This window comes from Ornithodoros turicata, chromosome 2 (genome assembly GCF_037126465.1).
Source record: "Ornithodoros turicata isolate Travis chromosome 2, ASM3712646v1, whole genome shotgun sequence".
Lineage (NCBI taxonomy): Eukaryota > Metazoa > Arthropoda > Arachnida > Ixodida > Argasidae > Ornithodoros > Ornithodoros turicata.
Genome location: NC_088202.1, coordinates 75,484,860 through 75,498,123, shown reverse-complemented (window position 1 = coordinate 75,498,123; position 13,264 = coordinate 75,484,860). Strand labels below are relative to the sequence as shown.

The following is a 13,264-nucleotide window of genomic DNA, read 5'->3' as shown; positions in this document are numbered from 1 at the left end:
GAAACAAAAATAGCAAAGACGCTTAAGAGCATCAACTGTTTACTATATATACAAATTAAAAGCTCCCATGGATTGAGTTTTGCTTTTGTTTGTATTTCTATTGCATTTGTTTGTATTTCTCTCAGCCCTCACCCTTTTCCCTTGTACCATGTGACATGGCTTCGATATATCCTTCGCCACTTGTAACAGGTCCTCAAACCTGAAGAAGTGCAGCCTACTGATCGAAAGTCTTGTTTTCAATTTGTATACAGTTGATGCTCTTAACCGTCCTTGTTATTTTTCGCTAGAAGGAACCTAAGAAAGGAGCTCGGCTTGTTAATCAAATTGATTTTCTTTTTTTTTTTTGCTTTCGTGTTAGCGCCGCGGAGCAACTGTGGCTACGAGTGGCGTGCAGACGTGGACAGATGGAGATAGGACAGCAGGAAGGAGGGAAAGACGGGGTTAGTATGCGTCCTGGGCCGACTTCAGGTGGAACTGTGCCGACATTTGTCTGGAAAGTCGGCCCAATCACCATTGAGTTTTTTTTTTTCTTTCTTTCTCTTTTGCTGCTGTATACCTGTGCTCCTATGCAATCCACCATGACAGCGAAAGTTTCGAGAAACTGGCCTGGTAGCTTGAACCGGCGAACCGAAAACTTGATGACCAAATGTTTTCACAAAAAAACTTTAATTGTATTCTGTAAGTGTACATTCTGTTGGAATTATCTTGCAAATCACCTTTAAATTACGCTTCACTGTCGATGTTTACGCAAAAAGAATATGTTTTGTCGTCCTTGTTAAGCCTAGTAAAGACAGCAATCGCTTTTATTCGTACCTTTATTCGTACAAGGCACGTGCAGCATGTCGCCACACAAAAAGGCTGTCTCACCTTACGTGTAAATCTACCCCTAATTGTTATTTTAGTCATACATACACCTTTGCCCGTTCTTGATTCATCTTGTTCATATAATACCGGTAGTGGTGGTGACGGTGATGATGATGGATCTGCTGTAATACCGGTGTCTGGTTCCAACAAGCGGTTCTGCCGGCCAATCAGTTCTGCCCGCAAACAGTTCTACGTTCTGCTGGTTCTGCGTCTCCCAGACATGCCCCTCTCCATCCAGATGTCATCAATGGAAGTGGCCGCGAGATCCATTATGGTGGTAGGTCGCCAGGGAATATCCTATTCAATACAAACCAATCAAGCTTCCCGAAAACGGCCCAGTGAATACAGGTGAAATATGAAATGAAATGGTGAAATGACATCTGCAGTTGGACCAGAGGCAAATCCCGTCCGGCCATCCAGCGGCGCCTGCAACACGCTTTGAACATTATTGAGCACTACCTCGCAACGGCCGGCATGAACATCTCGACTGAAAAGTCCGTGGTACTCCCGTTTACGAGAAGGAACATGCATCCCTTCCCTCTTTCAGTTGCTGGTGTACAGCTCAGGAGTGCATCTTTTCATCGTTTCCTAGGTGTCCCGGTAGAGGCCAGGCTGTCTTGGGTGAAGCACATAGCGAGCTTGGAAGCCATGGTCCACCGGTAGATTGCGGTGATCAGGCATCTGGCAGGCATGAAGTGGGGCAATGCTATGGCGTCGCTTTTGGCTGTCCACCATCGCGGGTCACTTGCACACAGCTTGCCTGTGTTGAATGGCCTTCCACCTTCCTCAGTCCATAAGCTTCAGTGCCTCCTGGCGCGCAGTCTCAGAGGGTGCTTGGGAGTCCCTCGGGCGGCAGAGACCCATATGGTCATTGTCGAGGCTAAGGAAGCCCCGCTTGAAGGGCTTCGCTACGGGGATACGTGTCGGCAGTACCTCCGCCTTCTAGCTCACCATCGGCGGCATCCGCTAGTTAGGAAACTCCGGAGACGCAAGCACAGCGGCATCCACCCATGTGTCTCTCAACTGAAGACCAGCATACCTGACTTTGTGGTCGAACCCATAGCTCCCAGCACTCCTACTTGGACTTTTCCGACGCCCTGCATCTCCCTGTCGGTGCCTGAGCTAACAGGGAAGAAAGGCAACGTCGCTGCATGCGTCTCAATGGCAACGTGATATCACCACCCACTCTCTGCTTTACTCCGTTGACCCCACATTGTCCCTTACTCTCCCCCGCCGAATGCCGCGTTGCTTTACCACAGTCTTCCACCGCATGAGAGTTAATGTGGCTTTTACACCGACTTTCAAACACCTTGTGGCGGTCCGTGTGTGATGACGAAGACGTGCCTCTGCTGCAACGCGCTACGGCGCTGGCACGGCAGTTCTACCGGCACCGTCCTAGTGTGAGGCCACGACCATCTGCCCGCTGGGACATTCCATCACCGCCGGTCAGGACGCATGTAGAGGGACTCCACCTCCTCTACATTTGGTGACCCGAACAACGAACACCATGTTCGGCATAATTCGGCCAAGCACCATCCCAAATTACTGCAAGCCCACCTCTGAAGGTACGGTGCAACGTTCTACCGAGGAACCGCTAGGCGACGACGTCGATTCACCGCGGCTCCACTCATCGCAACGCACGACCGCGCCACACCATGGTCCTACCCACCTTACCCATCTACCCAGATCACGTCGCCATGGTCGCGCACTCTGCGTCACGTCGCCACACGCTTCACGATGGCACTCCTCGGGCTACCACCAGCGGCACCTTCCCGAGCATCACGCTCCTGTACCGGTCGCGGTACGCCGCTGTCAACCGCGCCACCCGCATCTGCTACGCCAGCGGTCAAGGAACCCTGCCCGCCTCGCCTTCCCACCTGGCTTTTGTGCAACATAGTGGCAGTCCAGTCCATCCAATTGCGGTCAAGGGGCACCGGGACCAACGTTCCACCGGGGTCACGCACGGAGGCCACAGTGAGTTTTACTCCCGGTCTCCACGTGCTTCACGATGGTCCTCCCCGGCACTCTCCGTGGTGACAACACTACGAGCTCAACGCTCACGAACCGGTCGCGGTTCTGTCGCCCCACTCTCTTATCACTTCGGCCTACATGCATGCTCTCCGATTTGGCCCGCCCCTGGAACCCGGCCCCGGCCAGCTCTTGTCCGCACCGTTCAGCCCGCCACTTCTGCCCACTCATCACAAGACGCAAGACCAGCCGTCCCTGTACTGCGTGTCGCCCGTCTTCCTCCTCTTCCTGTATCGACGCGGAATCTCAACCGCCAGCTCTACACCGCTCCGCGTCTGAGGGGGGGAGTGATGTGGCGGCCCGTGTGTGATGACGAAGACGTGCCTCTGCTGCCACGCGCTACGGCGCTGGCACGGCAGTTCTACCGGCACCGTCCTAGTGTGAGGCCACGACCATCTACCCGCTGGGACATTCCATCACCGCCGGTCAGGACTCATGTAGAGGGACTCCACCTCCTCTACAACCTCCTCGGTGTATGCGCGTCCAGCCTCTGTTCTACGTGTGGTGTGCGCGGTGACCTCCATCACGTCCTCCTGGTCTGCGGAGAGTACGACCGCGACCGCGCCCTCATGGAAACTGCTCTCCAACGCGTCGATCAACGCCACTTCGACGTAGCCAAAATTCTCGGGCCATGGTTGGACCTCTCACACCTCATGCAAGGCCTACGAGCTGTTGCTGAGTTCCTCTCCAGCACTGGACTAATGGACGAACTCTAACAGGACACTTTTCCATCATCATCACTTCTCATCCCTTCCAAAAGCGCAATGGGGCAGTGTACCACCTTAACGGCGGAGAATGACCCGACACATCATCATCCCATTTATGTATGCGTGTGTGTGTGTCGTGTTGACAAGTATATCCAGTTGTTGACAGGTGTATTATGTATTCTTTCCCTCCCTTGCTACGTGGACATATGATGTCGGGATTCAGCCAATCGCCGCAGATGATTTGAAACTCAAGCTTTCTGTGGCTAGAAATGGCTCCCCATGTGGATCATGGCGAATGTCATCACAGCATGGTCCTGATTGGACGTTACGTCACGTGGCTTCACGTTATCAGGCTTTGTTTCTAGGTGGTGTTGGCTCAGCCAGTTGTTTCATTCCATGAAGATCTCGATCATCTTCGTTCATCTTCTTCACATTTCTGATAAGATGGCGTTATTACACGCTCCTAATATGCTAGCCTCTCGCAGCCGATGTTCGTTAGATTGACTGTGCTACAATGGAGCTTCACTTTCACCCCTTCCTTTTGCCGCTATGTCGGTCAGTTCTGTGGGCTCGTATGTTCGCGGTTTCCGAAGGCACGCAGTAGACGTTAAAGGGACCATGAAGAAATTTTTAAAAATGAAGTCGGTGGAGAATGGATGTCAAGCATGAAGTTTACCGAAATTTATGCAATTTTTGCCACATTGCATTCAGCGTGGGCGGAGTTGAAGCACGAAGAAAGCTTCGAGCGGCTGCCCAGCACACCTCCTGCAAGCGGCTTGACGTCACTTGCATCATTTGCCCACTCCAAAATTTCACCAGCCAGTCCGCCAGCGGGGAATGTCACCTGCTTCTGACGTCACATTTGTTTCTCCATCGCACCGCGGCAGCGCTCCGGTCGCAGCAGTCGCCTTTTTTTGTTTTTTTGACCGGGGTTATCAGTTACTATGCGTTATTAATGTATTAGCATTAGAGTCCTCGCCACGCAAGAATCGCGGCGTGGTCTATCTGTAGCCACGGCGCGGCGCGCATGCGCGGTCAATGGCCAGGGATGGAGGGAAGGAGTGGGCGCGCGGAGAACTAGAGTCACTAAATGAGCTACGCTTCAGAGTTTCGACACTGAGCCGCCATGTTATTTCGGATGACCTCCAGCGCCATCCATTTAGCGCTCTTCGAAGTGTTGTCTTCTTCCACTGCTGAACTTCACCTTCATCTATTTCTACTGCAAAAATAGAGGTGGGGCTGGAGGTCATCCGAAACAACATGGTGTCTCTTCTTGCCTCAGTGTCGATACTCTGAAGCGTAGCTTATTTAGTGACTCTACGGAGAACGGGCGACGCTGAGCACCAGCCGGTGCAGCTGTGGTGGTCACAGGTTCAGACGTGTCAGCATGGTCGCGCCATGGGTTATAAAAGCTGTGCGTAGGAGCACCGGTAAAAGAAGTTAGAGGCTCCGAGCTGCCAAACTAGGTCGGAGGAAGCCCGAAAGGCTCGAAAGCCCGAAGCCCGAAAGGCTCGTTTGGCTGTGGATGCTGTCTTGCGATAGCGTTGTGTAGGGTCGTGTGAAGGGTTGTGTAACGTTTGGCAACGGTCGTTGAAGGGATGTGTAGCGTTGTGAAGGAGAGTTCCAAGGGGGTTTTCAAGTTTTAATGCCAACACATTTCCGTCGGATCCACTAAGCAATCGACCATGTTTTTTTAATCGATACTCGGATCATACCCCGCAAGGTCATTGCACTAGTGCCCAGGGATGCATTACAAATACCCAGGGAGGTTTTTAAGATCTCTTCATAGTCCCTATATAGTCTTTGCAATTGTGGGTGAGGTAACGTTATTTCGCGGAACAGTAGGTAGCATCCGTTGTATAATACGAGTACGTCGCTTGATAGATACGGTGTCCGCATCATTGTTTTACTAGTTACATTATTTTAGCATACAAGTTGTGTACATTCAGCTTTTTTGTTTGTGTCCTCAATAGGTGTTACTGCAGCGAGTCGTGTGGTGTTAGGTATCGCTGCCTATGTGTGGAGGCTAGGGCCGCCTACGCTTCTATGTGTGGAGAAACAAACTTTCACGTAGCCACCGCCTCATATACTACATGTTTGTGAAAAAAAAAAAAAAACGTAAGACACAACACTGGTTAAGGCAGTGAATCTCTCTGCCAAACTTCCCAGCAAACGTTTCCTTTCGGCGCATGCTCCCAGATATAAGTGACAGAGCAGAACCGTACACAAGTGTCGGGATCGTTTTGGACGCCTACGTCACGTGCATCTATGCCTAGAATGTGCTTTTCTGTGTTTATCTTTGAACGTGTTGTAGATCCCATCGTTAGCTCTCACGTAAATTACTTCCCAAATAGTTCTAGGTACACGTGTACCCATGTGTTTAACCGAGTGCGAAGGAGCATACAGGGTGTTTCACTTGAGAGTGACCCCTAATTATTAAAAAAACTGTACTTGAGACAAAAATTAGAAACCTTCTGCGTCATACTTGTGAAGGTTTTTGCCGCCCAAACAGGTGATTTCCATCAGTGTACATCATTAACTTGTCTATTTAGTTTAATTAAAATAAAAAAATTCCCAAGGAAACGTAACGTTTTCTTGCGCTAATGAGAAAGCCCATGGCCACAACAGCCCATTTCAGTCACAATAACAGGATCTTTCACGATCTTTCCACAAAAATTTGAAACCCGAAAACACGTAAAAGCTGCCCGAAAAACCGTCGTTCATCAAGGCGCGCTCGTTCAAGTTGCCCCGCCTAAAGTATGGGGAGGAGGAAAGGACATCACAGGAAACAGCACAGAACATCCGATGTCGGTGATTATTGGTAACTGACGGCTGCGAACAGATAAGCTTGCGAAGACAAAATGCGTGATTGGGCCGGTCCCCGCCCTCCCTTTTTTATTCCTGTTTTTCTCACGCTGTTTCCATGCGCAGTGGGAGTGTCTTCGTGCCCAGAGCCGTATAAAAAAAGGGAGTCTGGCCATTGGGAGGAGTCACAAAAAGAGGCTCGACCTGTCAAACACAGTTTCGCTCCTCTGATTGGTTTACTTTTTACCAAGGGGGTCGCCATGACACCATACTGCCACCCAAAATGGCGACCAAAACAAACACAGTGAAGCGGGGATTTCGTGACAAAGAGTTTTCACAGATTAACCTGATTTTACGCTGCAAATGTACATCCTAATATAAGTTTCTCGGAAATCAGTTTCATATTATGCTCATCCATCGATATCTAACTGAAAATAATACGTTTTGTCGACGTGTTAGGCCTAGTGAACACGGCGATCACAACGAAACCAGAACAAAAACGGCGCTGTGCTGTACAATCTTATATTTAATTGCTGGATTTCATGGATATGAACACTCTTGCCTTTTATATTCAAACTATTCGTGTAGATTTGTTTAAAAAACATACCGACGACAGAATCTGTCCTAGCAGGTGGTTCTGCCGGCAGTGGTACAACGATGGAAGCAGACGACAGTTCCCGATGTGCCTTACGTTCCCTAGGTGGCGCACATTCAATTTGCACAAAAAATCCACTAGTTTTGCAGATTGCGTGAGGTATCCATTTCAATCCCATCCAATCCACTTGCCACCCAAAATGGCGCTGCCCATGTTGGATACGGGGACAAATAGTGAGGATAGGTTGATTGATAGCGCCCCATATTTCAGAACTCTATTGGTCGCAAAGCTGAAAAAGTGGGTGGAGCTTCAGGTATAGGCATGACCCATTAATGGCCAGACTCCCTTTTAATATACGGCTCTGTTCGTGCCTTGCCGATAGCACCGCCACTGATGAAATCCGAAAACGGGCTTGCAGAGATGGCAAGTTTTGAGGTGTCGAATTTTTGTGGAAAAGATCGTGAAAGATCCTGTAATTGTGACTGAAATGGGGAGTTGTGGCCATGGGTTTTCTAATTAGCGCAACAAAACGTTACCTTGCCTTGGGAATTTTTTTGAGTTCGATTAAGCTAATTAGACAAATTAATGAGCTACACTGATGGAAACCACCTGTTTGGGCGGCAAAAACCTTCACAAGTATGACTCAGAAGGTTTCAGATTTTTATCTCAAGTACATTTTTTTTTTATAATTAGGGGTCACCCTTAAGTGAAACACCCTGTATGTGGAATTCATTGGAATTTCAAGTCTTTTTGGCCAGCGGAATTGGGTGCCCTGAGGTAATCGCAACTCTTCGTTTCAGACTCTCTGATGTGTTTGCTTCGTGTGAGAATAGTTACACCCTTTTCTCCGGTACTGCGAGCCTCTGTGGCATTCTTCGAGAGGGTACCTGCTGAGCTGCTTCTGTCGACGCGCTGTTTTATACAACGCTGGATTGTCTGGGGGTTCCGCAAAGAAAATGCTTCGTTTGGATTTTTTTCTGGCTGGACATTCTGCAGTTGACAATGTGAGACAACCGCGTGGAGGCTCTAATTTCTTTCTTTCTTTTTTATTTTTGTTACCAACCAACCAACCGGACTCCAAATTCGCCATGTACGCCACCGGAACATGAAAATGGCGTAGGATGGCACATGTGTGCCGGCATAGCTCAGTGGTAGAGCACTGGTCTCGTAAACCAGGGGTCGTGAGTTCAAACCTCACTGTCGGCATCCGTTTTTTTTTCTTTTTTGGTTCATTTCATGATCCTCAGCACGAAAGTGTGCTTCCTTTCTCACTCAGTGCCTGTTGTCTTGTAAGCTTTTTGTATCTATATATATATAAAGTAAAAAAATAGCCGAAGCTCTGCAGCTGCACGTTGAGCATATGTTTACAATTTGACCATGCACTCCCAGCCAAGGACAGCTGTTTCGCTCTACTTGGAGCTCGTCAGCCTGGCGTAGGGAAGTGACACGATCTTGGGTCGGCACAACAGTGCGTCTCGGCGAGACGTCAATGTTCACGGTGACGACGCCACCTGTGGAGGCCGCAGTTGAAGCCAGCAAGTACATATAAAAAGTAAAAAAATAGCCGAAGCTCTGTAGCTGCACGTTGAGCATATGTTTACAATTTGACCGTGCACTCCCAGCCAAGGACAGTTGTTTCGCTCTACTTGGAGCTCGTCAGCCTGGCGTAGGGAAGTGACACGATCTTGGGTCGGCGCAACAGTGCGTCTCGGCGAGACGTCAATGTTCCACGGTGACGACGTCACCTGTGGAGGCCGCAGTGCAAGCCAGCAAGTACATATAAAAAGTAAAAAAATAGCCGAAGCTCTGTAGCTGCACGTTGAGCATATGTTTACAATTTGACCGTGCACTCCAAGCCAAGGACAGCTGTTTCGCTCTACTTGGAGCTCGTCAGCCTGGCGTAGGGAAGTGACACGATATTGGGTCGGCACAACAGTGCGTCTCGGCGAGACGTCAATGTTCCACGGTGACGACGCCACCTGTGGAGGCCGCAGTGCAAGCCAGCAAGTACATATAAAAAGTAAAAAATAGCCGAAGCTCTGTAGCTGCACGTTGAGCATATGTTTACAATTTGACCGTGCACTCCCAGCCAAGGACAGCTGTTTCGCTCTACTTGGAGCTCATCAGCCCTGCGTAGGGAAGTGACACGATCTTGGGTCGGCACAACAGTGCGTCTCGGCGAGACGTCAATGTCAAATTGTAAACATATGCTCAACGTGCAGCTACAGAGCTTCGGCTATTTTTTTACTTTTTATATGTACTTGCTGGTTTGCACTGCGGCCTCCACAGGTGGCGTCGTCACCGTGCAACATTGACGTCTCGCCGAGACGCACTGTTGTGCCGACCCAAGATCGTGTCACTTCCCTACGCCAGGCTGACGAGCTCCAAGTAGAGCGAAACAGCTGTCCTTGGCTGGGAGTGCACGGTCAAATTGTAAACATATGCTCAACGTGCAGCTACAGAGCTTCGGCTATTTTTTTACTTTTTATATGTACTTGCTGGCTTGCACTGCGGCCTCCACAGGTGGCGTCGTCACCGTGGAACATTGACGTCTCGCCGAGACGCACTGTTGTGCCGACCCAATATCGTGTCACTTCCCTACGCCAGGCTGACGAGCTCCAAGTAGAGCGAAACAGCTGTCCTTGGCTGGGAGTGCACGGTCAAATTGTAAACATATACATATATATATACATATATATATATATATGTATGTATGCATGTAACGCCTGAGGCTCCCGTCCAGTATATATATATATATATATATATATATATATATATTCCCCCCTCTTTATAATTCACTGGCTTGCACTGTGGCATTGAGGAGTGCTCAGTCACCCTCCCAGGTGTATATCGCTCGCTGAGTGACCCCTGGTTTGCCAATCCCGAACGATGCGCAGCTACCCAGGGCCGATGAGCCGCAAACACGGCGAAACACGTGTCCTCTGGTGCTGTCGCATCGTTCAATGAGTATCTGTTTCTCTACGTGCAGCCATAGAAGCCATTTTAATCTGTAAGTTTGAGTTTCAAACACGTCTAGCATCATTTACTTTTTTTTTTAGTGGCTTTTCCCCCCTCTTTATAATTCACTGGCTTGCACTGTGGCATTGAGGAGTGCTCAGTCACCCTCCCAGGTGTATATCGCTCGCTGAGTGACCCCTGGTTTGCCAATCCCGAACGATGCGCAGCTACCCAGGGCCGATGAGCCGCAAACACGGCGAAACACGTGTCCTCTGGTGCTGTCGCATCGTTCAATGAGTATCTGTTTCTCTACGTGCAGCCATAGAAGCCATTTTAATCTGTAAGTTTGAGTTTCAAACACGTCTAGCATCATTTACTTTTTTTAGTGGCTTTTCCCCCCTCTTTATAATTCACTGGCTTGCACTGTGGCATTGAGGAGTGCTCAGTCACCCTCCCAGGTGTATATCGCTCGCTGAGTGACCCCTGGTTTGCCAATCCCGAACGATGCGCAGCTACCCAGGGCCGATGAGCCGCAAACACGGCGAAACACGTGTCCTCTGGTGCTGTCGCATCGTTCAATGAGTATCTGTTTCTCTACGTGCAGCCATAGAAGCCATTTTAATCTGTAAGTTTGAGTTTCAAACACGTCTAGCATCATTTACTTTTTTTTTTTTTAGTGGCTTTTCCCCCCTCTTTATAATTCACTGGCTTGCACTGTGGCATTGAGGAGTGCTCAGTCACCCTCCCAGGTGTATATCGCTCGCTGAGTGACCCCTGGTTTGCCAATCCCGAACGATGCGCAGCTACCCAGGGCCGATGAGCCGCAAACACGGCGAAACACGTGTCCTCAGGTGCTGTCGCATCGTTCAATGAGTATCTGTTTCTCTACGTGCAGCCATAGAAGCCATTTTAATCTGTAAGTTTGAGTTTCAAACACGTCTAGCATCATTTACTTTTTTTTTAGTGGCTTTTCCCCCTCTTTATATATATATATATATGTATGTATGTATGCATGTAACGCCTGAGGCTCCCGTCCAGATGTGATGGCCGACTGGGTGGCCCCTCCTGCACCCCGTCTAACCCCGAAGGGGAACAGGGTCATAAACTGAAGCTCGGGGATCCCAAGAACGGATGGGAAGAGCAGTTGCTTCTTGAGTGCGAGAGCATATGTAGCAGCATCGTCATCATCATCCCCCGCGCACCAATGATCAAGGCGCGCGGGTAATAAAACACGACTGCACAGCCAGCTCGGGCCGTTGTTCGGCTGGCCGGTCTTTCCTCACGTCTGTGTACTGTCTTGTGCCTCTAGCACTACATTGGTGACCCGAACAATTTCTCGAACAATCCCAACCCTCTCCGACGATGTCTCAAGGCGACAACGCGGCGCCACCATCACCACACGTAACCGCTGTCGCCGTCAAACTACCTCCATTCTGGGACCGCAATCCAGCCATTTGGTTTGCCCAAGCCGAAGCGCAGTTTCATCTGTCCGGCATCACTTCCCAGACCACCCGGTTCTACAACGTCATCTCGGCTCTGTCTCCAACCGCCGCCGAAGAAGTGCACGATCTCATCACCTCCCCACCACCCGAGCACCCGTACGACCGACTTAAGGCTGCTTTGCTCAAACGCACTTCCACATCGGACCGCGAACGTCTCAGGCAGTTGTTATCTGCAGAAGAGCTCGGCGATAGGCGTCCAACGCAGCTTTTACGTCGGATGAAGCAGCTTTTGGGAGACGACGTTTCCGCAGCCGGTGACCGATTCCTGCACCAACTTTTCATGCAACGCCTGCCAACTAACGTCCAAATGGTTCTGGCCACCGCGTCGAACCTACCCCTGGACGAGCTTGCTTCCCTTGCTGACGCGGTCATGGAAGTCGCCTCACCACACCAAGTCAGCGTCCTTGAGCGACCTGCGGCTTTACAGAACGCCACTCCTCCGCCACAGGCCGACCATCGTTCCCCCCTTTCTCCACCCGACATTCAGGTGATGGCGCAGCAGATCAGCCACCTCACGCAGCTTGTCGCGTCACTTGTCACCCGCCCGCGATCCCCAAGTCCGCGCCGCCCTCGACACCGCCGAGGCCCCCCGTCGGAACGCCGATCGCGCTCTCGGTCGGACAGTTCAGGTGGCCTCTGCTGGTACCACCGTCGCTTTGGTGCGAACGCCAATCATTGCCTGCTTCCTTGTACCTGGACGGGAAACCCGCCGGCCTCCCACTAATGGCGGCAAGTGGACCCGGCCTTGACGACAGCCGCCTCTTTCACATCGTCGACCGTGCCAATGGCACTCGGTTCCTCGTCGACACAGGGGCTGAGGTCAGCGTCATTCCTGCCAGCAGCAGCTTTTCCCGATCTCGACAACCCTGCTTCTCCCTCAAGGCCGCTAACGCTTCTACTATCCCCGTCTACGGCCAGAAATCTCTCACCCTAAATATCGGGCTGCGAAGAGATTTCCGGTGGCTTTTCCTCGTAGCAGACGTCACTCAAGCAATTCTGGGAGCTGACTTCTTGAATCATTTTAAGCTGCTCGTCGATGTCAACGGGAAGCGCCTGATAGACCGTACCACTTCCTTATCTGTTCACGGCCTCACACTGCCTATTTCTCCATTGCGCGTCTCGTCCTGCTGTGCTCCAGACTTGCCCTTCGCCTCCATATTGAAGGAGTACCCGGCTCTTACCAAACCGCCGGACTGGACCAAGCCTGTGCAGCATGACGTCCTCCACTACGTCACCACCCGTGGCCCACCAGTCCATTTCCGCCCGCGTCGCCTAGCACCCGAAAAGTTCCAAGTAGCGAAAGCCGAGTTTGATCATATGCTGGAGCTCGGCATAATTCGACCATCATCCAGCATGTGGGCCTCGCCATTACATATGGTGCCGAAAAAGACCGGCGACTGGCGCCCGTGCGGCGACTACCGTGCCCTGAACCGAGAGACGCTTCCAGACCGATACCCCATCCCCCATATTTCAGACTTCGCTGCACAGCTGGAAGGCGCCAATACATTTTCCAAGATCGACCTCGTTCGTGCCTATCACCAGGTTCCCATGGCCGAAGAGGACATCCCTAAAACAGCCATTACCACCCCTTTTGGCCTGTTTGAATTTCTCAGGATGCCCTTCGGATTGAGGAATGCCGCCCAGACCTTTCAGAGGTTCGTTGACAACATCATCCGCGGGCTTCCTTTTGTTTATGCCTATATTGACGATATCCTCGTCGCAAGCCGCTCTCCTGCAGAACATGAGCAACATCTACGCGCGCTTTTCTCCCGCCTACAAGACAGCGGCGTTATCATTCACGCGGC

General features: G+C 50.8%; 2 protein-coding genes and 1 non-coding gene across 3 annotated transcripts; all 3 read left to right on the top strand.

Annotated features, from left to right (window-relative positions):
* Positions 1–8,133: 8,133 nt before the first annotated feature.
* Positions 8,134–8,205, top strand: Trnat-cgu (transfer RNA threonine (anticodon CGU)). The gene has a single exon. It is a non-coding gene; the product is annotated as a tRNA-Thr (tRNA).
* Positions 8,206–11,319: 3,114 nt separating this feature from the next.
* On the top strand, positions 11,320–12,183 carry LOC135384782 (uncharacterized). The gene has a single exon (XM_064613968.1). The coding sequence runs from the start codon at positions 11,320–11,322 to the stop codon at positions 12,181–12,183; it is 864 nt and encodes a 287-aa protein (XP_064470038.1).
* On the top strand, positions 12,183–12,888 carry LOC135384781 (uncharacterized). The gene is made up of 2 exons (XM_064613967.1): positions 12,183–12,766; positions 12,849–12,888. Exons 1-2 carry the CDS (start codon positions 12,183–12,185, stop codon positions 12,886–12,888), a joined length of 624 nt encoding a protein of 207 aa, XP_064470037.1.
* The last annotated feature ends 376 nt before the right edge of the window (positions 12,889–13,264 follow it).